Source organism: Lonchura striata, chromosome 6, assembly GCF_046129695.1.
Source record: "Lonchura striata isolate bLonStr1 chromosome 6, bLonStr1.mat, whole genome shotgun sequence".
NCBI classification, from domain to species: Eukaryota; Metazoa; Chordata; class Aves; order Passeriformes; family Estrildidae; genus Lonchura; species Lonchura striata.
In genome coordinates, this window is record NC_134608.1 from 12,407,510 (window position 1) to 12,434,437 (window position 26,928).

General features: G+C 44.3%; 1 protein-coding gene across 1 annotated transcript; it reads right to left on the minus strand.

Annotated features, from left to right (window-relative positions):
- Window positions 1-6,160: 6,160 nt before the first annotated feature.
- On the minus strand, window positions 6,161-26,265 carry HHIPL1 (HHIP like 1). Its single transcript, XM_021549669.2, has 9 exons — window positions 25,999-26,265; window positions 20,799-21,445; window positions 18,364-18,507; window positions 17,786-18,114; window positions 15,871-15,997; window positions 15,425-15,570; window positions 12,520-12,601; window positions 10,634-10,716; window positions 6,161-7,944 (listed from the first exon to the last, which is right to left on the minus strand). Exons 1-9 carry the CDS (start codon window positions 26,263-26,265, stop codon window positions 7,427-7,429), a joined length of 2,343 nt encoding a protein of 780 aa, XP_021405344.1. The 3' UTR covers window positions 6,161-7,426.
- Window positions 26,266-26,928: the final 663 nt, after the last annotated feature.

A 26,928-nucleotide genomic window follows, 5' to 3' on the forward strand; every position in this document is an offset into this window, starting at 1 on the left:
CAGATGGAGACCTGGATAAACCTGGGGCACACCCACCATGTGGGAATACCCCATGCACTCTTCCTACCAGCTCAGCAGGGCTGCACAGACAGAACAGGTTAAACCTTAAACTGGAAAAAGGTTGGGTGAGGGAGGTTATGACAGGTGTCAGGAAAACCACCAGTGGTTTGCAGATAAATAGGGACAAACTGAGTCATTACTTTGCATAATTCAAGAACAAGGAGGTACCCACTGAAATGATCCAGCAGCAGGTGTAAAAGAGGAATACATTTTCCACAACAAATTGCTAAATAGGGGAACTCATGTCAACAAGCTGTTGTGAGAGCTAAGTAAGCTGGCTTACAAGGAGCCAGGGAACGTGATGGACGATGGTAGCAGGAACCATCACTAGCCTCAGCAGGACCTCTGCACTCTGGGGATTCCCAACAGGAACAACAAGACCCCAAATTGCTCAAGAAAACCAAGAATGTATACGAACCATCTACTGCATCCTCCTTTCTTCCCATCCTGCCCTTAGTCCAGCAGCCTTTCAATCACTGCAACAACCTCCATAGTCTCCCATAAACACTCCCCTTCTTCCTTCCTTCTCAGATTCTTGCTAGGTCACTTCACCTAGTGACCTAGAAGCAGGTTGTGCACACTCCATCCCTTTGAAGGTTGCTTATCTTGCATACAGGGTGGCTGACACTCCTCTCCACCATTTCCACAGCTCTGAGTGCAGCAGGAGAAGCAGAAGAAGGATCTTTGCAGCCCCATTACACCCAAAAGAAAACAAGCACAGCACCTGGTAATCAGACTTTCACAGGACAGCCCTTTGCCTGCACAAGTTTTGCTCAACCATCAGGAAGTAGCATACCAAGCTAACTGGAGTTTTATCATATGTATTTTTCACATCTGGGTTTCTGCCCTGTTTGGCAGCACCATAGGAGACACTGCAGGAGTTTATTTCCTGCACCCTTCCCTCAGCAGCTCCCATATGGTCATACCTCTCTGCAGAAGAAGGGAGAAGATGTAGCTCCTGGTACCCCCTGTTTTTGTCCATTCAATGCATGAATCATCTGCCAGGCACCTCAAAGAGTCAGCTCATTTCAGTTTCTAAGTGGAAACTGATGGTGCTAGAAGGCAACAATCTGCAGGGTTTCCTTGTTTTGTTTTTTTTTTATTTGGCTTTCTGTTACATTCAGTGTTAACATTGATTTTTTTTTGCTCAAAATAATTGTCTTACAACCATTAATTATTTTCCCCTCTGTTTAGAGTACATATTCTCAAAGATCATAATGATTATTGAACTATTGTTTTAATTTATCTTAATTGAAACTACTTTTTTTTTTTTTTTTCCCTGTTAAGGCTGTGGTTTTAAAACTGCCTGTTTTCAGAAAAAAGCTATCATTCCTTCCCACAGGAAGTCAGGCAGTATAATGATAACATGGTATGAGTGAGTATCCATCACTAGGAAAGATATAACTGATAGTAAGAATAGCATCACTCAGAGAAAGTTTAAAAGCTAAAGCTAGCTGATGTTTAAAAACTAAAGCTAGCTGATGAACTCATGTTTTTAAAGACATTCAATGAATTTTCTGATGAAACATTGATTTTCTGAGTTTCATTAATGTTTTTTCAGCATACTTCAAGAATAGATCATAACTATCTGTAAGTTGCTCTTTCATTCAGAATTAGTCTCAAAATAATTCCTGTGAAAAATTCCTGCTTATACTTTGTTTGTGAGCAGCTAACTGGGAGGTGATAAAATATTTTGTATTTTATACATTTTTATGGGAAAGAGAGGCTATGTGATACAGTTCTAATCCCCGAGTAAATCAGGTATGGTGTCACAATTAGGTTTCTCAGGCAAATATAATTATCCCAAACAACTCCTCTAAGTAATCAGCCTGGATACGCTGCAAAAATTATCTTATTTTTCAAGCTTTAAAGATGAACTTCAATAAAAGCTTTTGTTTGTATTCCAAGAAACTTTAATACAACCCTTTGTGTTCTATAATGTTTGTATACCCTCGAGTGAAGGACACGATCCCAAGGCACTCCCGTGTTTATGATCCGCCCGGGAGCCCACGCTGCGCCGGGAGAAGGAGCTGGGCTGGGCTGGGCTGGGCTGGGCTGGGCTGGGCTGAGCTGAGCTGAGCTGAGCTGAGCTGGGCTGGGCTGGGCTGGGCTGGGCTGGGCTGGGCTGGGCTGGGCTGGGCTGAGCTGGGCTGGGCTGGGCTGGGCTGGGCTGGGCTGGGCTGGGCTGGGCTGGGCTGGGCTGAGCTGGGCTGGGCTGGGCTGGGCTGGGCTGGGCTGGGCTGAGCTGAGCTGAGCTGAGCTGAGCTGGGCTGGGCTGGGCTGGGCTGGGCTGGGCTGAGCTGAGCTGGGCTGGGCTGAGCTGGGCTGGGCTGGGCTGAGCTGAGCTGAGCTGAGCTGGGCTGAGCTGGGCTCGGCTCGGCTCGGCTCGGCTCCCCCGTGTCCCCTCGCTGCTGGGGACTGAGCTGCCACCGCGTGGACATTCTGCCAAGCCGCGCATTCCCGAGAAAAAGCCAGGAGCAAGACACGTCTGCGAGCCGGCCAGAGGAGCAGAGAACTGGGAGCTGTTAACAGGTGAAGTTCCAAGGTGAACTTGAGACATAGGTGAGACATAGGGTTGGTCCGAACTCCTGCTCTCTTTTGCTTGGCTTTGCATGGTTTGAAAACATTCTGTTCTCTCTCTGAAGGTGCAGCGTTGTTTACGTTGTAAGTGAGGACAGCAAGGAGAAGGCAGAGCTTAGGCAGCTCCTGTGCTGGGAAACGCCTTCAGCAGCACACACATTGCCAGAGGGCTGGGCACCCTGGTCACTCAGAACTTACCACGGCAGATGTGGACAGGAAAACTCAAAAAGCTAGTTAATAATGATAAATTAGCTGATCTAAAACCAGACGTCTAGCCACAGATTACACTGGATATAGGAGTCAGAACAAAATCTGCAGTGGGTTAGGTGTTACTTACCCAGCATTGCCAAATACAGACCTTTGCAGTGATTTTCACCTTGAGTCAGTTGTCCCCCAGCGTCAGGACCCCAGTATGATCAAAATCAGGACCTCATTGATCAAAATTTTCCAGCATGAAGTGGGCAAGATGTTAGTAATAAGAGAAACAGACTAAGGGTTTAGTGATTGCCAACAGCTAATGCCCTTGAGGAACAAACTACTTAATGTGATACTTGTACAACTGACTGAACACTACAGCCTTTTTTGTTGTTAAAAATAGAATTCCTATTTACCACATTGTTGCAAAGGAATGATTGCCATTTCCATCATAGCTGCTTTTCTGACAATGTTATAACATTGCTCGAGGCAGCTCTATATCTGCACCTGTGCCCCAGACATGAGAGCCTTGGGAAAGTCATGTACGAGGCAGCAAGGTATGAGCACAATGGGTTTCATGTTTTCTTGGTTTACAGAGGGAAAAAAATATGTTCTCTTAAAGCTTAAATTTGGAATGCAGTTAGTATTTATCAAAAGATGCTTACGTCTCTTTTCATATAGAAAAATGTGTGTTTATGTCTGAAAGTATGTAAGGGGGCCAATGCATCTCACATGACAACCTAACTTTTAGAGAGGACTACTGGCATGTTTCCAATACAAAATCAGACTTGAATATTCATACTTGTGACTGTTTTTCTCCTCTGTGCTTCTGAATTTCCATGTTGACCACACCCAAACAGTGTCAGGCTGAGCTGTCCTACAGAGGGATGGATCTGTGCTGGGGACTGTCACCCGCCAGCTGTATCAATGCTAACTCCTGAAAGAAGAGGGAGGCTGAGCTGGGCGCAGTGCTGGGAGTGTTTTGCTGGGTTTGGGCCCTGGAGCAGGGCAGGTGTTCAAGAGCTGCTGTTCTCCCTAGGCCATCATAAAGCCCAACACAAAGGTCTAACTGGTGAGAGGCTGATAGGGTGGATAAAGGCAAGGCAAACACGATGGCAGCACGTGAAACTGAGGCCCCAGGCTCACCTTTGCACCCTGTGCCAGTGTCACCTACAGTGACACTGAGCTTTCTGAACGTGTCATGTCTTCAGTACAATTTGATTACAGACCTCTGCACTTATTAATGTGATACATGGGCCTCATGCTGTTCATACCCTGCAGCCTGAGCTGGGCAGAGCCAAAATTCCCCTGATATGGAGGATATCCTCATGGCATGCTCCAGCCAGGGCTCAGCTCCGTGAGGGTTTTGCTAACATTTGAGTGAGAACCCCTGATACAACACCCTACCTACTTCACTATCTCTCCACTGCTTGGCAGCAACCTCTAAAGAGAGATTATTCCTATTTATTATTATTAAAGAGATTATTCCTAGATATGCTGGGGAGAATTATCTATTGTATTTCTTGGAAAGAACATGGTAAATTCAAATTAAGATAATGTCTATACTTCAGACTGCAACACAGTGTGGCAGTGCTCAGGCTGGATGCTGGGCATCACAAGGTCGTAAATGAAAAATCCTGAGCTCTGGGCAGAGCTACTCTGCTTTGGAGCTAGAGAAAAAGACATGGAAAGGCTGAGTTTACACTGTTCCCTTAGAGATATGCTGGGTCCTCTGTGTGATGCAGCTGTGCTAGCTTAAGGAAAGATATGTAAGGAAAATGCAGGTTCTCCAGTCTCAGTCAGAGTTGAATCAGGAGACAAGGCAATAAAACATATTGCTACTGGACAAAAGTTTGGAACTGCCACCTGAGGAAGTACATGAGGAAGTCTTGTTGCACTGTGGGCTAGTTTAAGATTTATCCTGAATTAGCATCCAGGAAGTATACTGTCATGTTCAAGTGTAGCAGCAGGGGTTATTAGTTTAACTAATGTTTAATTCGTGTGACATCCTGCTATATAAAAATGATATCACTAAGAATCCTATAAAAAACAGATGAGATAGCAGGTATTTAAATGCATGTGTACTTGTGTGCTTTAAATAGTACAGGCTCATAATTTAAATACCAGTGAACTAGACTGACTGATACCAGGAGTTAGAACAGATATATTTTAATCTTGAAAGGGACCACAATGGTCAGAAATACCCTCCCAGCATCGCAGCAGTGCACTGAGATGGCAGGCACAGACATGCACACACAGCCACGTGCACTGAGCTGGCTCGATCCTATTTGAAGACCTTCCCCACTCAGCGTAGGCTGGGAGAAGGGATAAGAGGAATAAAACCCCTGTACTTAACAAGTGTTGTCTCTTTTTCTGCTAGTAAATATTTCCCTGTGGAGCTGGCAGCACCCACATAGCAGCACCAGCAAATCGGGGTGCAGGGCTCAGTGCCAGCACAGCCAGGCACAGCTCGCTCTCACCCACAGCTGCTCCCTGGGCTGGCTCCCTGTGCCTCCGGCTGCCACCAGAGCCTCGTGTCACCCTGCCTGCCAGCCTGCGGTGCTGGAAATCCCCACCAGCTATATCCAAGGTGTACGTGGCCTCTGCTTGTTCTCAGGATGTTTAAATGGACTAAAGCAGGTGTAGGGTAGCTAACAGTTAAATTAGAAAAAGAATACTTAATAGTTAGAAAATTATGGTGAAATTCCTGCCTAATTCGTCTGTGGCAGACATCCTGGAACCACCTCAATTCCTTTAGGGTAACTTTTATTGTGCAGGTCTTTTTTCTACCCAGAGATTTTGAAGTATAACTATGATCAAGGTTCTTCTTAAAATCTCCCAGACAGAGGGAGCTGAAATTTGGCCAAGGAGCCAAAAGAAGTGGAAGAGGAATTTGGAAAAAGAAACATGGTATCTCCACCTTCAATTTTCCTCCAGCCTTCTAGTCCCACCAGCTCTGTAAGTTCCAACTCTTTTAACACAAGAATTTACAAAGGACTGTCCTGTCCCCTGAACATTTTGATGGGCCTGAAGTGAATTTCTGCACTCGAAACAAAAAAGTTTGCAACTTCATTGCAAAGGCAAAGGCCTGATAACAGTCTGGTGTGTGATGGCATTTGTAGGTTTTCAAACGAAATGAGAGTAGTACTTCTCAAAAGGCACTTTACTCTCAAAAGGCACTTTATACATCTGTTCCTCCTTTAGACTTCATAGGAAGTAGGGGGAAACACTTTCTTTCTTTTTTTATCAACTGATTTTGGGTATTGAAGGTGTTCTTTAATACCAAAAACAATTTAATGATAATTTATCAGGAAGTTGAGGAAAATTGAGGAAAAATATTTAAAACAGATTTATTTACCCTATACATGTTTTAGGCTTAAGAAGATACTGTCAACTTGAATTTGGGTTAAAATAAATATCCACAGTAAGATCTTTAGATACAAGGTTTTGCTTTGCTAGACATACTGGTCATTTTATATTTGAGGGTTTTTTGTTTTGTTGTTTTTTTTTTCCTTGTCTTTCTCACGTTCTTGTGTGAGCAGCAAGACAAAACCTATCCTGATTATACCAGAGAAAACAAATGACCGGGCCAAAAGCTTTCATAAACGAACACGTGTCTCCCATCACCACTCAGGTGAAAAACACATTTCAGACAAAATAGGGTTGCTTTTGTTCGCTTTTTTTTTTAATGTCCTCTAAAAAGGGGTAAATATTACTGGATTATTGCCCCAGTGCATTACCTTTTGTCTAATCATTCACACCTGTGAAAAACTGAATGAAAAAACATGTGCCTTCATGAAGTTTGGGAAAGTGGAGAAACACGTACTGTCTTCAGAGATAAACTGGATAATGATCCTGTGCATCTAAAACGGGACAGATTTTTAATCTGTTCATGTAAAAGGGGTTAGATTTTCTTTTCTCTTAGGCTAATATAAACTGCAGAAATATTTTCCATGCAGTACGCTATGGTTTCTTCTAAATCACCTGATTTTGCTTATCCTTGATGACCAATAGGTTTATACCAATAAAAAGCATTACAGAAAAATATTTTTCCTTTAAACTAATGAGTGGAAGGTTAAGAAATTATATATACTTTTGTAATTTTCAAAGGCTCAGATTTAGAAAGGCACATCCTCAGAAACCTCAGCTTAGAGCTGCAGGTGGCAAAGCAAGGCAAACAATGCAAATGTTTCCATAAGAGTGAAACACGGCCATTTGGGAATTTACTTTTTGGCAAAACATTGCGATACACAGCTGAAGAATGCTGTATTTTAAAATGGGAAAGGGCAGCAGGATGCATCTCTTTTCTGATCTATAAAGGCTGATGCTTGGGGGTTTCTTCCTACAAAAAAACCCCCATATAAATGCAGCACCTGCCCACAACATACTCAGTTCAGTGCTTCATTTTACTTTTTTTTTTCCCCTCTGAAGCAAATGCATGGGGACGAACATGAAGAAAACATAAGATTACTTTGAACAGATGCAGCATCCTCAAGGGAGGGCACACCCTCCTCAGCACTGCAGCTGGTTTGGAGGGCTGGGCAAGAGGCAGATGTGCTCCGAGTCCCTCGGCTGCCTTCCCCGGCTCTTGTCACCGGTGTGTCACCTCCTCCCGGCTGCACACCACGCCAGCATCCTCCTCGTGCGAGCAGTTGTGCGTGCCCACGGCGGCGTGGGCGCACTCCAGCAGCGTCCTCTCCTGCCCGGAGCACCGCACATCATCCAGGAGAATGCGGAGGGAGCTCCCTTCCCCGAACTCTGCCTTCTTGGCGGCCCGCACCGCGTAGGGGAAGCCGAGCTGGCGGCACACCACGGCGGCGGCGGGCAGGCTCCAGCCGTCGTCGCACACCGTGCCCCACTCGCCGTCGATGAACACCTCCACCCTGCCGCGGCCGCGGCCCCGCCGGCCCCGCCGCATCAGCCGCACGGCGCCGCGGCCGGGCCGCTGCCGGCGCCGCGCCCGCTCCTCCCGGCCCGGCCCGCGGCCGCCGCCAGGCGCGGCTGTGCCGGGGCCGCCCGGCCCGCGGGGCTCCGGGACCCCGCCCCGCGGCGCCTCGCTCGTGGTCTTCTGCCGGGGACGCGGTGCCGGGGGTGTTTTCATAATAAACTCTGTTGGGGGAAAAGGCAGAAAGCCGTGAGTCTGTCGCGCTCTGGGCAGTGCTTGGAGACAAATATGCGAAACCAGTGATGATTTTTGACTTGTATAACTATTTTCTTGGAATTTGCCTACTTGGTCGTTGTTGGGAAGCAACAACACTCTTAGCGACCCGCTGTTTCCTCAGTGAAAAATGCGGGCTGCTGTTAGCTAGCAGAGAGGGCTGCAGGGCTGAGTGCCAACACTGAGCCTCTCCCAAAAAGGAAGCTCCAAGAGGTTTCTTGGCAAAAGTCAGTCTGGCCCTTCAAGGCTAGGTGCTGGAGATTCGCAGTCAGGAGAGGAGCTTTTCACCGTATCCCGGCGAAGAGCTGCCGAAAGCATTTCATGGACAGGCACTATTTCTGCTCTTCTCTTCATTACTCAGGATTGGATCATTACCAGAGGAGAGCGTGGCCTCCCCGCTGGGCCAGATGCTTTATTCAGAGGAGCTGAAATCTGGAACATTCAAAATCAATTCTCTCTGGCAACTGGAATGTGCAAGAGGAACAGAGTTGCCAGGACAACACATAAAACAGGATTTGGGGTTGGGTTTGTTTTTCCTTATGAAAAAAAGAAAAAAAAATAAAAGAGCCTTGAATTCTGAAGAGATGAAAATTCTTTGCTGTCACAGTTTCCAGGTGTTACTGGACTTGCTTATTCACATGTGCTTTATTTTTAGCTTAAAAATAAGTTTTAGTTTGCCAGAGGAAAGCAATTCAGAATTTCACGGAATAACATTCAACAGAGCTGGGATAATGTCACAGACATTTGCAAAGACATCATGACTTTGAATTATATCCCAGATTTATGCATCCTCATTCATCATTTGGTTTGTAGTACAGAGATGAGGAAAAATATCAGTGTCTTATTTGTGCGTAGTATCTATTGTCCCCAAAATACAAACCCTCACAGTGGTCCATGTTTTTCCAAATAATGATCTTTGAAAAGGAATTGTGTTCATGACATGAAAATATTTCCTTCCTTTGAAAGCTGTGGTTCTCAAGGCAAGAAATAGATTTGAAGGCCTTACCTGTGCACAGCTCATTTGCTGGAGCCTGGTCTGGCAAAGCACTTGAAAACCCTGGGACTGATTGAATACTGTGTAGGACTGTATGAAAGCTAATGGTCACCTGGGAGTGCTTTTCACCTCACTGGATCAAATTGTCATTATATAATACTCTCTAATAAACTATTTATTAAATACACTTCCAAAAACTGCACTCATAGCTAATACAAGGCACATGCCCTGGTGATTCTGTTACTTTCAGACTAAATACTAACCAAAACAACAAATATTTATAGCTAAACATCCAGTGTTCACATGCTTCTGAATCAAAATAGCTGTGCATGTTTTTCACCAAAAGGAGAGTGTAACTCTTAACACACTAGGTAGAATCTCTCTCACCATTTCTAAGTTTTAATTCATGACAAAAACTACCTTGTAAAGAAGCCCAAAAGATTTAGTTATATGTATAGTTTAAAAATCTGAACTTTGGACTCGGGTAGAGAATAATGCATAAGCAGAAATGGACAAAAATGGTTGGACATGAACAAAGTTGTTAATATTTGGAAGCTGCCTGCACAGCTAGAAAAAGAGAATATCTCTGAAGATACTGAGTGCTCAGGCAGGTCAGCAGTCAATAATTAGCCTTAGAGTTTGTTCCACCTTAAAGACTCAATGTTGCAAGGTGCTGAGTGCCCTCATTATTCCCTGAAGCCAAAGCTGTAGGAATTGTTAGTGACTCAAATGCAATGTAATGTGATTATTGTCATTAAAAATTAAATTAAAGTATCCTGACTTTGAAGTTCTTGCAGTACCATTAGCTTTATTCATGGACTATGAAAGTTCATGGACTATGCTGAGTTGGAAGGGAATTTGTTGGGATGCGGCCTAGATACCTAGATACCATTTAATGTAAATTAAATGCACAGGGGAAAAGTGCATTCTTTTCCCCTGTGCATTTAATGTGATAGTACCTAGTCTACTTTTGAGATCCTAATATAGTGTTCAGGGTTTTGTTTCTCACATAAATAGTCCTTGGCTTGCTGCAGATTCAGCTCCACCACAGACTACTCCAGCTTCAGCAGTACAATACGTCACGCAGCATGAAGCAATCAAAAGGCCCTGGAGGGTTTGGGTAAGCCAAAAGTTCACCCCAGTGTGTGATCACTGATTATACTGGGAGCATTTTCTCATCCCACCTTTTCTCACTTTCAACTAACAATGACTCAGCTCTCATCTTGCTCAATGAGCTACTTCCCAACCCTTTACCCATCATATCCTCTCCACTACCCGAAGCTACTGCAAAAAATCACTTGTCACTGAAAAGCGCCATTGAGCACATGGTATCTGGACAGGAACAGTTACAGGGAAACCAAGCTGGTGGTAATGAAATGTGTAGAATATGGCTTGAAAAAGGGAAAATGAACAGGGCCAGAAACTACAAAGGAAATTTCACATGGCCAGGAAAGGGGAAATAGTGTATGACTTATTTGAACCAACTCTTCAGATCCAAAACATCTGGAAAGATTTAATTTTGAGGATACCCTAAAAAGCGTAGTTCTGGGTAGTCTCCACACATGTGGAGAGATAGTGCAAGTCTGGAGTTTGTATCTACTGCCAGATAACATGAACCAGTAATAAACAGCAAGAGTAACACTCACTCTCCTTTGGCACAAACGGGATGCGCTTGCTTTTGACTTTCACTGGCGATGGCTCAACTTGGCATTTTCCTGGTGGCGCTGTCCTTGAAAGAAAGGGACACGTACACTGCACAATTAATTCCTTTCCTCTGGCATTGCAACACTTTGCTTCCCATTATTTTCTAAGAACATAATTCTTATTGAAAAAAAAAAGGTCTGTTTAAATGATGCAACTAATCTCTTACAGTAGAAAACATAACTAAAGAATCACAGATCACCACTGATGAAAGCCCAAATATTCACAAGGCAGTGGAGTCCTCTGTCTGTGTTTTCAGTTGCCACTATTGAAGCCATTAAGGAAATAAAATATTGGCAGGTTCAAACACTACAGAAAGAGATTAATCAAAATGAAAATAAAAATTACAAAACTAGACAGTATATGTTGAATATCTGACACAAAGATCATGTGTATGCAAGATTTCAGACTGTTTTCACGGAAGCAAAATAACACACTATTATTCATACAGAAAGCCCAAACAGATGTCGTGCCAAAAACGCATTAGTTTCAGAAAAGAACTCTAAGTGTCTCCTTAGAGGCTTTGTCTTAGTATGGTGCTTTATTTTGACAGAATTTGCTTGCCATAGAGATGTATCCCACTTCTGGGAAGTAACATCCAGTTCATCACCACTTTGTCCTATGACAGCTGTCTTGGTAATCCTCAGACTTCTTCAGAGGTTTTTAAATTGGTTCAAAAATTAATGATGTTTGCATTTGGAGGGTATAACTCCTGGGCAATTAGGATTGTTTGCATTTGCATTTTTGTGGAAGGCAGAGAGCTTCTCTCTCAACTGTCTATACAAGGATGTTCCCTACGTTCATGAGCTTTCCAATGACTTTTTTTGGTACTCTGAACATGAATAAAACTTCTATTTAAACTTAAACTTACGGCTGGTGTTTGATTTCTGCTTTCTCTATTTTTGCACAGGTTGCGTAATACCAGCTTCTTAATACATAGTTTACAGGAACTCTTCCGTTGCATTAGATAATGGAAAATGCTCTTGACAGAGGAAAGTTGGAGGAAACACATGAGAGATCTGGGGGCTTTTTAATTTTGGGGACTGGTTTCAACATAAAACTAGACAAGTGGTTTGGTTCAAAATCCTCAGATAGCTAAAGCTGTAAATTTAATCCATTTAAAAAAAAAGCTATTAAAAAAATCTCACTCTGTTTCTGGCCGAAAGTAGCTTGGTGTTTAGCCAATAATAGTAACACTTTAAAAACAGGAAGATGGAAAAAACAGCTGTAAGTCTTCCCATAAAACACAGCTATTCCCTGCCTTGCCCAGTCTCAGATACAGGCACATGGAATCCAAGAGGTGTAGTGATGGTCCTTTTTTCTTATCCAATCCATATTGCTCTTTGAAACACTAAGAAGAATGTACTTTTTTTATATTCATGTCTGGTTTGCCAAAGAAAGCACTGCAGGTCATGCTGGTCCAGCTTTGGCTGCAGTGGTCTGGGGGCACAGGGCTCTTGTGGAAGATGAAAAAAGGGATGGAGAGGAACTCAGAAAAAATAGCTTGAGAAAAAGTGCCTCCTTTTGGGCAGGAATATAAAGAAACTTTGTCCAAGAAAGACAAGCCACCCTCTAGTGTTCAGGAAATCTCCAAACCTACATAACACCAACAGGCCCCATAAGTTTGGCACCAGGCATGTAGACCCCCAGGACAGCAGGAGCAAAGCAGACCCACAATGGGTTGCTCCAGATGTTCCTTGATTGAATTCCCCAGACGGGCCCAGCATGGGAGAAGAGTTAATTAGTCAGCCAGCACGACTCATCACATCCACACCATCACACATCCCACAGCAGGACTCACTGCACACCTTGCAACAAGAACATCTCATACCTGGATGTGTCCACCACTTTGTACACCACTCCATTGGGAGCTGTGGCACTTGGTACACCAGTGGATAAGAAGTACAATTCCCCTGGTAAAAAAAAACAGACACACCCATGAAAATTCTCCATGGAGTTTCTGTCCTTTACAGCACAAAAGCATTAACTCTGCATCACGGGCCTGAGAGCTCATCTGCAGTCCATTGGCATAAAATACTCTTAGTGAGTGGCAGCTTTTACAAAATTGTCATGCATTACTATTTGGACAAATTTCCACTGCAAGGTCACCTGCCCATACCTTAGTTGTCATCTCATTGCGATCTGTGTTCTTTGAATTTTCTAATGTATTACAGTCAAACCCTGAATTACTTCTGTTGAAATGAAAGGAAATTAAGAAAGTGCACTGTCTTCTGTTCATTTGGATGAAGCACTCATTTGGGGTGAATTACAGGACATTTTGCTTTTGCAAAATATGTCTCACAGAGTGAGACATATCTCAGACAAAAGGCATTTGATTCATCATAGCTCTGTCAGGTCACATTTGCAGGGCTCAACCTTCAACCCAACAATGTCCATCACCATTTATTTGATTTATTTTTTCTTAATTGCATTTCTATCCTTCTTCTCCTGTTGTGCAGGGGAGACTGGCATAAACAGCCCTTCTGGCACTCATTTGAGAGCTCAAGTGCTTGAGCAATGCAACAAAAAGGATCAGAGAGAAAAAATATATTTGCAATATTTAAAAAAAAGAAAAATATAGAAAATAGTAAAAGAGGCAGGAGACTTGCTTAGTGAATAAGGCAGATTTTTTTGGGTGCTCTATGGGTAGTCCAGGGGGAAGAGGGGAAGAAACAGAGAGGTCAATGTGAGCAAGGGAATGTGTAGGCAGTTGGTGGCAGCTGAGGCTGAGTCTCTGTCCTCCTACCTGATCTCCTGTGCTGCCCTGGGCTGAGTTCCTCCAGACAATCCCATGGCAGAAACCTTTGGCTAGTTTCTTCATTTTTCTGGTCAGCTTCATTAATGACAGGCCAGAGGCAGCCTTGGTCCAAATGGGGACAGGAAACACCCGGCACTGAGTTTTGTGGTGACATGTATTTTACATCCTGCCCCTCTTTCCTGGAAGTTATCAGGCAGGAGTTTGGATGCTCAGGCCATGAAGCACAGAGGCTACACACATGTGACCCACAGGTCTGGGGTGTCTCTGACATGTTCTGCTGGCCAGGGACGGGGCTGATGGCTTTATAATTGCTGTGCAATGAGCCAAAACCAGAACTCTCCCAATGAACTATTCACACCCACTGCACCAGGTAGATTAACATCCATCAGAGCAACAACCCCAAAACTTAAATGCTTCTGTGAAGAAAACCCTTTTAAAATAAACTCTGTGGCAAAGTTGTAAAAAATGAGATTCCTAGTACACAAAAAAGGTGCAAGAGAACACTGCCCACAGCAGATAAAGCAACCTCACTACACTGTTATCAACAGATTTCTTTCTATTACTATAAAGCAAGCACAAGGCAATTTACTACCTCTGAAATAAGAGTCCAGCCCAAATCTCCATTAAGCTCTATTGCATTTATACAAAACACACTGTAGGGCAAAAGGGTGGCAGCATTTTACCCTGTTTTGTCCAGACTCTGTTGACAAGCACAGGATGAGGGATATCATCCTCATGTGCATGAGTAAGGACTGCAATCAACAGCTTGATATTGCACTTAGCACATGGCTGATTTGACCTAAGTTATTTGATTTTCGGTTAAGATATCCTTCTCGCTACAGCTCTGTGAAACAGCTCTAAATTCCATGAATATTAACCATTACAGAAAATGGAATTTAACTCTAAAATAAAGTCAAACTTTCAAGCTAATACTTAACTTGGAGGATTTGCATTTGCAAGATAAAATTTGCATTTATATGATTTGAGCAACATCCAAACTTGACATAATCTGCAGGAAAAAACAGATGTTTAAAAGCTGGGGCATTCTGGAAGCAGGTGCTTGTGATCACGAGCCAAGACCTCCCAGGAGCAGGGCAGAGCACAACTCCTGCATTGCTGGGTCACACATGAAGCACACACTGTGGGGCTCATCCTCTGCCTGCTCCCAGCCAGGGGCTGCATGGGCTGCACATTCTGCAACCCCCCTGTACAAACAGCAGGAGACACCACCAGCTTGCACCCCAGGACTCTTTATTTCCTCCTCTTCAAATCACAGCAGCAGCTCCCTTCTAGAAAGCAAAATGTCTGCAGTCATGAAAACACAGCAAAGCTCTGCTGAAACTGCAACCTTCAGTTCTATGTCAGGCAAAATTCCATCTGGCACTAATAAAATATGGACTTAAAGACTCTTTTGCTGATGCCTCACACAAGATAAAACATAGACTTTTGTTCTGCTTCATCTTGAGAGGTACAAATACCCCGGCCCAGGGTAAGCAGATATATAATTGCTGTTCTTGACATCTTCTTCCCTGTATGCATTAATAATGCCTGCAGCCTTCTTGACTAGACAAGAGGATAGACTTGCTATTCACTTGGGTATCATCTTCTCAGGCTCCCAGGGCCTGCATTCCCCTTGGCATGGCACTGTGAAGAATGAAGTTTCTTTTCTAAGTTTGTTTTACTCTACTTGCTCCTCTCTGCTCCCTGTTCTCCACAGGGAAGGGCAGCAGCATGTCCAGCACACCAGACTCAGTCCCAAGGCAACTGAATCTCCATCTCCCACTGTAGGCACTCAGACCTCAAAATTAGCATTGTAACTTCGATTTGGTATTTGGGAGATGCTGGGAATATGGCATTTTAAAGACTCGTGCTGTGCCTCTCCATGGCCTGCTGCCCTCTCTGATTCCTTTTCTGGTGTTTCGTTCAGAAGAGAAACTAGAAACATGCTATTCAGTGTGACATAAAGTTAAAAGATTACCTGCTTCATCCTCAGCAAAGGAGATGATGTATTGATAATAGTTATTGATAAGCCCCGGGAACATGCACGTTTGTCCTGTCCCCATGCAGATTTCATTGTACTGCCACTCTCCAGTAGCACGATCCTCCTTCAAAGACATCAGGCGTCTGCAAGGCAAAAGAACACTTCTACAACCTGACCCAGATGATTTATGAATGTTAGCATGGACACCTGAAAGGATATTTAATGCTTCCTACCCACACTAGCTGCAATAGGAACTGCAGCTTCTCTGAGTGAATGATTGTTAATATTAACCCAAGTGTATGATACACCCTGCAACCCTTTGTCTTAAAGAGCAACACAAGCCCGTGAAAAAACAAGAGGGGAAGGTTGAAGGGCTATCAGGCTGTTTTGGAGGGGTTTTGGCTGGGGGTACAACTTTGTGAGTGCCCTAAGTGTTTACTTACCCACTCATAAAATCACCAAATATGTACAGGCCATTCAGGTTTGGAGACTCACAACCTCGATAGACGTAGCCTCCTGTAACAGATTTCCCCATTTTGTGTGGATATGCATAAATTGGAAGCACATCATCTGTAGGGCAGAAAAGATCTGTGACTTGTTTTGCACATGCTGCAGAATAGCCTTTATCTAGATTGTTCTGAGACTGGCAGAGTACAATCAGGTTCCCTGGTGCATCTTCTATTTAAATGAATTGCCGATGGAGTTGTGTTTTGTTTGATTTTTGCCTTTTCAGAATCACATTTGATTGCCCTGCCCCTCACCAAGACACCTCAGTATTCTCCTGAGCCCTTCTCCTCCCACTACAATCCATCTCTGTTAGTGCAACTTCTGCCACATTTCTAGAGAGCTTGTCTGGTTTAGCTACAAATCACAGGTTACTCCTAGGGCCACTGCACCCATGCAGGAAATGTTTGCCCAGTGCAGCTTTGTTTAGGTGATAAAAGGAAAAAAAGAGATGGGTGATTCCAGACTGCAGGCACTGATGAAAAGATATGTCAGATGTCAGCACAAATAGCTTCTGTTCCTCTGAGATTGAGAAGCAACTTGAAAGGGCCATCAAATATTTATGGGATGGTACAGGCATGAATGATGTAGTACTGGCATATTCATTGTGAAAGATAAGTTAAAACATAAGACAAATGTAAAATGGAGAGAGATGTCCTGATTTTGAGGGTCTCCATTAGATGCTTCCTCCCCTTTCTTTTGAAACTCCTGGCTCACAGGTACCTCATGGTACCCTTTCCTCCTCATCCTCACAGCCTTACTCCCTGCTCATGTAGCAGATGCTGCAAGTAGCAAACCCAGCAGCTCTGCCAGCAAGGAATTTGCACCAGGGGAATTTCCTCTAAAGCAGGTGTTTTCTACACTTCAGCTGTACTTATCATTCTAAAGGGGCTGTGACATTTCACTGTTCGAATAAAGGGTCTCTAAAGTCATCAAAAATTGCTCTGAATCCCTGGAGACCTCAGTAAACTGTCTGCCATGAATGCTCATGTGGGTACTGTCACACAGGAGAGCAATAAATGAGCTCTCTGACAACTGCTTCAGCAAAGGGAGTGCAAAAAATCTGCTCCCTGCTCTTGATATTTTTATTAAAAAATAGTTAATCACTCTGGCTGGTACTTATAGCAAAGCTACTGGAAGTCAGGAATTTAAACTGAGTTAATATTAGGAAGAAAATTAAACAACACATAGCACATGGAAGAGAAAATAATCAGAATCTCAGCTAATGCAAATCAGTGCCAGCCCACTCCTTGAATCTCTGAGAAGAGGTTCCAGCACAAGACATGGTCCACATCAGCCCTTGCAATTCAGTATGTTTTGACTTCACACACTCCCTGGAATTTAGCCAGCCTGCAAACACCCTCAATCCAGTTTCGAACAGTTTAAAGAAATGAAAATAAAATGAGGTTTTCCTTTGTGGCATAGCTAAAAGAAAAGAAAATACACTGTACATTCAGTTACCTGCAAAGCAAGTAGCGTGCATAAGGGTTGATCAGTCAATTTTCTCTCTCTTTTTAAAATAAGGGTGAGTTATGGAGAAAAATACAATTCCTCCATATTTTTCTGGCTCCTGCACAAAAGCTTATTTTATGTGGCAAAGATGAAATTGTCCCTCTAAACTACAGAATCACAAAGTAATTTCACTAACAACAACAATCACCTAGAAAAACAACAGCGAGCATGCTTCACTTTCCTCCTAACTCAGAACTGGTAACATTTATACTTTCAGTACTTATGCCCAAGCCAGTTCCCTTCTAGAAGGACAGCAGAGGTTTACATCTCAAAAAGGTGTGTGTACCACCAAGCAGGCAGGCTTTGAAGGCAGGAATTAAAAACGAGAGCACATCAATTTACCCAAGGAAGAATTGGCGCAAAGTTTTTTATCGTAGCAGCTGAACCCTTCCTTCGCCCTCCAGCCGTAATTTTTCCCTTTCTCGACGATGTCGACTTCTTCGTATTTATTCTGGCCCACATCTCCACAGAAGAGCCTCCCCTTGCCTTCCTTGGTGTGAGGGTCCCCCCTGTCGAAGGAGCAGCGCCACATGTTCCTCACGCCGTAGGCGTAGACCTCGGGGCGAGCCGCGGGGTCGCTGACGAAGGGGTTGTCAGCAGGGATGCGGTACAGGGGCCCGCGCTCGTTGTTGTTCACATCGATCCGCAGCACTTTGCCCAGCAGCGCTGATCTGTGTCGAGAGAAGAAGCGAAAAAGATAAAGAAATAAGACTAGACCTTGGCAAAAAATCAGAGGTGGGGTGCGGTTGGAAAGTCTAGGGTTTCATTCTTTTTGTTTTAGGAAAGAAACAAGTCTTTGAATATCTCTGAAAAAAAAGAACCATTTCAAGATTAATTGCATTTGCCCTCAAACAGCCTTCAGGTGGCTGGCATTGATTTCCCACAGCCTGGAGCTGCCATAGGGATAGATCCAGTCTTACTTGTTCTGGGCATTTCCAAAGGTGCCAAAAGGATCCCCAGCCATGCCTCCATCTCCAGTGAAGATGTAGAGGTACTCATCATCTCCAAAGAGCAGCTCTCCTCCATTATGGTTGGAAGCAGGCTCTTCTATTTCAAGGATTATCCTAAGTGAAAATAGGGAGAAAGCAATTACTTACTGCACAAGCAGTATGCAAAGGGCAGAGCAATGTCATGACAGATGGAAGCAGCTACAGATTGGTTTTGATAGAAATTCCTCCTTATCCATGTTACTGAATTTTTATTGGGCATAGCTGATTTTCTAACTTTAAATAGTTTCAACATATTTTCCAGATTACAGAAACACCAAATTCTGTAATATGGAAAGTCTGGGAAATCACATGAAAAAATATACTTTTAATTGCTTAAACTTTTCCTCTGATTCTTTCTTCATCCTTTTTAATCTTGTTCTTAATTTTTCTTTATAATTTATTAAAGAAAAGGCATCTGAGCTAATAACCAATTGGAAATTGTAAGAGAAAGGACTCCAGTCCATCTGTGCATCTGTACAGCTTTTGGTACAATCTTGCCAGGCACTTTCACAGCTAACATAAAACTTCTCAAACATTAAGGAATAGTTAGATTCTTAAAGAGAGAAGAATCCTGAAATGATAATTACACACTCAGGACTTTATGAGTTTAAAGAGCGGTTAAAAGCAGCCCCACCAACAAACTGAATTTACCAAAGGTTATTCAAAGAAGTACCAACCTTAATTTACCTTAATTTTAAGCCCAAACTCTCTATTTTATTTGTTTATTTTATGCTTCTGGAATCCCTTCCATAGCATGAAGGGGGAAAATACATAAATTATAATTTTACAGAATAGTAAAGCCACAAGTACATGCATTGGAGGTTCCCAGGTGCAACAACTATAGTTTATTATTTCCAGCTTCTAAAAAAGTCCATATTTCATGCTGGCAGTGCATCTTAAGACCTACAAAAGCAAACTATAATATTTACATATACCACTTCATTTTTAGACAGTTTTTTTTTTTTTCCATTCTGAAATGTTGATAGTTACTGTGAGCTGTGGGAAGGAACCCAGCTATGGAGTTACTGTCACCTCCTGTTAAATGTCAGCACCTCTGTGATAAGGTAACTGCGCAAAAGGCACAGGTTCCAGCTGACAGAAGGAGTGAGGGAGGATCCTTTATGGAGACAAAGGTGAATCTTCCTCAGCCTCCCAAAGAAGATGGAAAAAACCAAAACTCACTGAGAAACATCTGAGGATAAACAGACACATGCATTTGAGCCAAGGCAGTGCACACCACGTGTCAGCCTGAGCTCCCTCTTGGGCAGCAGCTCAGGATGAAGTCAGTGGGACCTGAGCCTACACAAGCACAATAGGACCACAATTTTGTTTTCTTAAGCTTTTGCCGTACTAACCATAAGCTAAGTAAGCACAGAAATTGTTACAAACATAGAGCCTGAGGATTCTTAAACAAGACAGCTCATGGGCTGTTGATATCTGCAGGTTTCTGATTCACTTTCCTGAGTGCCACGTTGTAATTCCCCTTACCTGTCATCTACAGTGCCATTTACACTGGATTGCTGAAATTGCTTTATAAACCAGTATCCCCTCTCTACCATTAGGCTATGTGCATTTTTGAGCTAGAACCATCCACAGCTGGGTGTTTGGAAAGCCCCTAATAAAATCCAAATAATGAAGAAAAAAAATCTTAGAATTAGTAATATTGAAGGGTCTCTTAAAACAGTGGTTCTATAACATAGTTCTGCAACAGGTTATAAATCTATTAGCCTGATTCCACAAACAAGTCTCTCATCATCTGTGCATATTAGTGTGGAACAACTGCAAGACCAGACTCAAACAAATGACATTTCCAATTAAAATGCACTCCGTAATAATATAGTGACTTGTGTTTTATTTAATTTGCTATTTCTAATATCAAAGGGCTGATTTGTTGTTCAGATAAAGAAACATGGGACCAAATCCATCTCTGGTCTGGTATCACTTTGTTTATACTAATTTTGGAAACTTTTGGCTTTGGAATGAATTTCACTCATGCTTTGCAGAAGTCTATTTTAAAGAGTAATCACAAAAGTACAAAACAAATAAATAAACTTCCAAGACCCACCCAACAATAACGCCAAAACACTAACTATAAATAATGTTTAATCCATGTTTACTTAAATCCTCTGACATGCCAGAACTGAGAACTCTATGTGTTTTATCCTTGAACACTTGCAGTTCATCCATGGAGGACACACATTTTCTGCATCTCAGTACACTAGACATGGACTTGGACTATCACGCTAGCACTCTGGAGTGCAAAAACATTAAACTAAATAAGTCTAATTCATTAATGGTCTTTAAAAATGCACAAGTTGACCTCTAAGATCTTAAATTCATTTGTCAGAAAAACATGTGTACAATACCTTTCAGAACCATGGTCCAAGGCATTCATGTCAGTAGGAGAAATTCTGAACTCACTAATTCGGATTCTCTCTTCAAAGCGAACTTCAACTGAATAGTAGACGTACACTTTACCATTAAATTTGAATTTAGGATGGAAGACAATACACAGAAACCCTCTCTCATCTCCTTCCCAAGGTGAGGTAAGCACAGCTTCGCTGATGTTCAGAAATGGCTTTTCAAGCCTGGATCCGTCGGGGAGGTAGGTCCACACCAGGCCGACCTGCTCTGCGATGAAGAACCTGTGGGTGCCGTCGTTGGCGTGCACCATCGCGACGGGATTGCGCAGCCCGTTGGCCACCTCCACCAGGCAGAGCTGGAGACAGCCCTCCGCGTCAGCCGTCACCAGCCCCAGGTTCTGGTTCAGGTTCTGGTTGGCCAGCAGGTGTGGGAAGCAGTAGTCAGTGTCCTCCAGGGACAGGTAGCGGCAGAACTTTGCCATGTTGTTTTCCAGTGCAATTAACTCTGGGTCTGCAGAGAGAGCGTGAAAAATGGAGCGGCAGTTTTGCCACACTTGCGTGCAGTAGTCTTGGCATAGTCCTGGGATCGTCCGCACGGGGGTGGAGGGATCTTCGGCGTCATACAAGTGAGCTGCATATGGAGAGCATTCCTAGAGGGAGGGAGAAAAGGATGCAAGTCATTTATAGGACCAGATTTGAAACAGCTGAGCAGTGATACTAATTGGAGAGATTTCAACTTAATTACAAGATGTGTTGCGGTTTATTCTGAAGATACGTTAACAGAGGGAAAGATCTTAGAAAGGGGGTTTGTCTCAGCACTCATGGAAATTATCTTCAATATTCCTGGTGAAAGCTGACTTCCTCAAGCTGTTACTCATTTATTCTAAACACAGAACTTTTCAAAAAAATCTGCAATGACGCCTATGTTGCTACATCACCCTAGCAGACTGTACTGGGGAAAAAGAGACTTTTCTTCCTTGGATGCTCTGACTTTTCTATGCAATAATAAAATCCATCACAAAACAGAAATTAAACTGAAGAATTAGCTGAGAAGATTTAGGCCCTGCATCTCCACACTGATGATAGAAAGGGAAAGGCCATCAGGGCCAAAGTCTGGGACATTCATACCTCATCATCTGATAATCCAGGCATGGGCCTCAGACATGGATGTGATTTACACCTTGGGAGGAGTGGGATGTGAAAGGAGAGGAGGAGAGGACCCTTGCTTGGGTCCAGCTGCCTTTGCTGGTGAACCTTTGCCTACAGATAGTTTATATCTCCAGCCAGGAGTGGTGAAAGGCATTTTACAATCATGACATGGGTCACTGCGTCCTGCGAGGGATGCCGAGGTTACAGGATTTCAGACAGTGAGTACAAAATGGCCACAACCCAGGCAAGGTCCTGGCAACAGCTGCAGCTCAACCCTTGTTTAGGGACGGTGCAGCCTTGGAAATCTGCTTAAGGACTGGATCAAGTTCACACAGCTCATTGTAATCTCCATGATGAGAACTTCTACAGACACATTTTCCTTAGGAAAAAGCTGCAATTCAATAAAACTGTCTGTAAGTTACAAACTGACCAGAGTGATTCAGTTCTGTTTTGCAAGGGTTTTTGCTTTCAATAAGCACAATATTTTCCAGTTATAATGCATCTTCCCAAGAAGCACATCAAAAGTGCTCTTCAAATAATGCAACATGATTCTGTGGAGGCTCAATTATTTTCAAAGTTATATTTCAATAAATACCCGAGACAAAAAAAGTCATACGAGAAACTACTACTTAAATAAATTCTGTATTTTTTAAATTCCTATCTGGCATTGCTTCTTCTTATACTAAGCAAATTTAATTTAATAGCTTAATTTAAAAAACAAATAGGGAGCTGTTTCTTGATCTATAGGGAGATATTTCTTAATACTGATTGCAATGCTACTCAATAGCTGAAAAGATATAACATCTGAGATTCTGAACTGTTTAAATTAGCTGATAAGCATACACAATATTTAATTTTTATTTTATTTTCCATTACATACCATAATAAACTGAGAGGCCATATAACAGATAATTAGTGTACAATAAACTTTCCTCCTGGAATGTCAAGCCATTCATTGCAAAATGAAGGTTATTATGCTTTCAAATGAGCAGCAATTAATGTGGTAAAAAGAAGATTGCTTGTAACACAAAACACTGAAATTACACAGGCAGATTGGGTAACACACTTGGCTTGGTTACAGAGGTGTGCCAGGGACAGAAAGAGACAGACCATTTGTCAATTCACTTGTAATGACTGAAAAATCTGCCTTAGAAAACAAATTGAAATGAGCTAGAAAGGGAATTTGATGGGAGGGCTGGGTGGGAGCTCAATCTGTTGTTGCCTATGGAGGTTTCCCATTCAGAGAAAGGACGCCCCTCACTCAGGTGTACCTCATTCTGTGAAAGCCTCTTTCAAAGCAACCAGTGATCTCATGCATTACAAAGCAATGCCCTGGCTTCAGCAGCAGCAAAATAGCCCAGAGATATGGATTCCCTGTCTCTGCCATTGCAGGTTGTTCACCACAGCCTCAGGTGTGTCTTAACAGAAGTTGTGGGCAACTTCTTCCTCCCTACAACATTCCTGGTGGCATACAGCTAATTACAGCAGCATTACACTGGCAGTGATATTCAGAGATCTATCACTGACCTGAAAGTACCTAAGCATGTGCTAGGGTATTTTCAAGACATGTGAAATATTTTCCAAATTTTATTCTGGAAGAGATGGAGCCTCATACCTTATGCTGAATTTCTCTACTTCAGAAGCAAATATTGTAGTTCTTTAGCCTTCACATCATTCTGACATGTTCACATAACTCAAAACACCAAGAAGCTCTACCCATAGTCAGAGCCCAGAAGCAATATTAGATCTAAATTGTCATTTGCAAATGATGCTGTCTGTTCATTAATTTTAAAATATGATGTGGTCCAAAGACTGAGGAAACTACTGGGCAGATGATCAGTTACTTCAGTAGGGCTGGAACAAGTTTGTACTATGAAAATACTCATCAGAAAACAAAACAAGACACATTAAGACAGGCTAACCAAATGCATCCTGTCTGTTCCAGGAATTCAACGTCAGCTCCTTATCAGGGGAATTCCAACAGTCTGAATCTGATGGAACACCCACATCAAACAATGTCTTATTTACTGCTGCTATCAGCCTGGAGGAAGCAACAGGACTCCTCAGAAAAGCGTTGAACATTATCCCTGTCATTCCTTGACCACCTCCATCTGGAAACTCAAGTCTTTAAGCAAGCTGTTCCCTGAGAAGCAGAGTGAGGCATCTGCTCTTGCAGTTTGGTGGAAAAGAGAAGGCTCCAAGGTAGCCTTATGGCATCTTCCACAGGAGAACAGGAGAGGGATGTTTTACAAAGCAGTGTAGTGATAGGACAAGAGGCAATGGCTTTAAACTGAAGGAGGGTCAACATAGACCAGATTTAAGATAGAAGTTGTTTACAATGAGGGTGAAATACTGTATGGTTGCAAAAGAGGTGATAGAAGCCACATCCCTGGAAACATTCAAGGACAGGTTGATGTAGTTGAAGCTGTCCCGACTCATTGCAGGGGAGGTTGGACTAGGTCCTTTCCAAATCAAGCTGTTCTATTACTCTGTGAATTCAAGAAAAGGCAGGAATCCACAAGTACAAACTGAGATACTTGTCAAAATAATTTGATCACATTTGAGAGAAATCATGAATTGTCAGGAGGAAGAGACAGAAGTGTGCTGCATAAGTCACAGAAACACACTCAGAAATTCAGATCTAGGATATAAATAGTATATACAATGAATGAATAGAAGCAGAATGTTCTAGAGTGTTTGCAATGACTGAACTTCCATGACATGCTTGTGTAGCCAGAGGCAGTGGTTTGTAGCCACATCTGGACTGGTGATGCACTGAGCTCATCAGAACATTTCGGTGAATCATTGTTCCCACATTGAAATTTTTCTGTGCTTCTGAAGACATCTTCAATGGTTGTCTTTTTGACAAACACAGGAGATTTAGTTATCACTTCCAGAAGCAGGAGTGCTTAGCACACATTGCTGACTGGTGTCCTATCTGCAAATGGACTCTTAGACATCACTTGTTTCAAAAATATATTCAAATGGTTTTTGCTTCCAGTACACTGTGAGATTAAGGAACCCAAGAGGTACCAGCAAAATAGTAAGAGCAGGATTTCTGAAAAGGCATTTTGGTCCCATCTGAGCACAGCAGACAAGACTCCACTGTCTGAATTAATTTAAGGTTTACACTTGCACAGTGCCAACCTGCCACTTATCTGTCTCAGGAGCATTTTCATACATGCAAGGCCTCGACTGATGATAGGGTGAGACACTTTGCTCTGGGCAGATTGTGACCATCCCATTATCATATCTGGCCCCAGAACATCAGCTCTGAGTGGAAACTCCCCCCCAACCCTGTGCAGGATGGCCACCACAGAGGTTCCCGGGCCACATCCGCAGGCATTGCTCTGCACCATCACCAGGGCTATTAGCACCTGGCACCTGCTAAAAGTGCAGTAACCCAATACAAAGAAAAGCACCTGACCCCATCAGCTGGTCTTAACAAGGAGCAAGATTTGCACAGGCAGGTGGCCCCTGGGTTTCTTCACCAGATCTGGTATCTAACCCTGGGAGGGTGAGGAGAGTCTACAAACTGTGACTGCCCACTTGCCTATCTCAGAGACTGCTGCTCCTAACTAAAGAAGAGCAGCATCCCTGTTCCTCTTCTATATAACTGCCAATAATAAAAAGTCCACTGGGATACCTGATGATGGACAATCACTCCTTCCAGTGCCTAGAAACACAAGCCTAGGCTGCTGTGGTATCCCTGATGCACTGGTGCCTGTGCCCAGGTGCTAATGCCATGGCTGATGCACCTGTGGGTAGGTACTCCAGTCCGGGCTTGGGAATTCAAGTCATGGCTCACACTCCCCTGGACTGTCCAAAGTTCCCGTGCCTGGACCAGTGCATCGGATGAATGTACCTCTATCCGGGGCAAAGCATCCATACCCGGGCTCGATGCAGCCCTGCATGAGCAGATGCCCACACACACCTGGGCCAAATGGGGCAGAAGCATCCATGCCTACAGCAGCGCTCCGTGCAGGGGCTGAACACGCCTGTGTGGCTGAGCCCCCCGGCGCAGCAGGAGCTCCGGGCGTCCCGGGGGTCTCACCTGGCAGAGCAGCTCCTGCAGGTGCCCGGCGCAGGCGGCGTAGGCGCGCTCGTCGAGGCGGGCGCTGAGGCGGTAGAAGCGCTGCAGCAGGGCGCGGTCGCGGCGCGGGTCGCAGCAGCCGAACTCGGCGTAGCGGCGGCAGAAGGCGAGGCCCCGCGGCGGCCGGAACGGCGGCTTGAAGTCCAGGCACTGCGGGTGCGGCCGCGCCGGCCGCGGGGCCAGCGCCGCCGCCAGCAGCAGCGCCAGGGCCGCCCGCGGGCCCCGCATGGCTCCGCCGGGGCACGGCCGGGGCTGAGCGCTGCCCCCGCCCGCGGGACCGGCCCCGCTCCGCCCGCGGCCCCGCACGGCTCCGCCGGGGCACGGCCGGGGCTGAGCGCTGCCCCCGCCCGCGGGACCGGCCCCGCTCCGCCCGCGGCCCCGCACGGCTCCGCCGGGGCACGGCCGGGGCTGAGCGCTGCCCCCGCCCGCGGGACCGGCCCCGCTCCGCCCGCGGCCCCGCAGCAGCCGCCCCGGCCGCGCTCGCCCCGCGCGGGCCGCACCCGCGGTTCCCGTGGTGGTCTCGGACGGGCGATTTTATTCTGATGGCAGAGGGCAGGCGGGCAGGTACTGCGCTGGATCGCCGGCACTGGGTGTCACAAGCACCGGAGTGCACCGTACTGGGAACGAATTCCTTAGACCGACTCCTCAAGTGACGTCTGCTGGACTCGTTTCTGCTTCTGAGGCTTTTGTGTGACCCAAACACGACAGAATAATAGCCCTCGGAGTTTATGCGGCTGGTGGACATGCTTAATAACAAGAAAACCCAACTTCAGTACAACTAGTGCTTCTGCGTCCTTTGTCAGTCATCCTCGGCTGAGACTGATTAGGTTTAGCTTTGGAGCTGGAAAGAAGAGTCTGACTAGGTTTAGCTTTGCAACTGGAAAGAAGAGT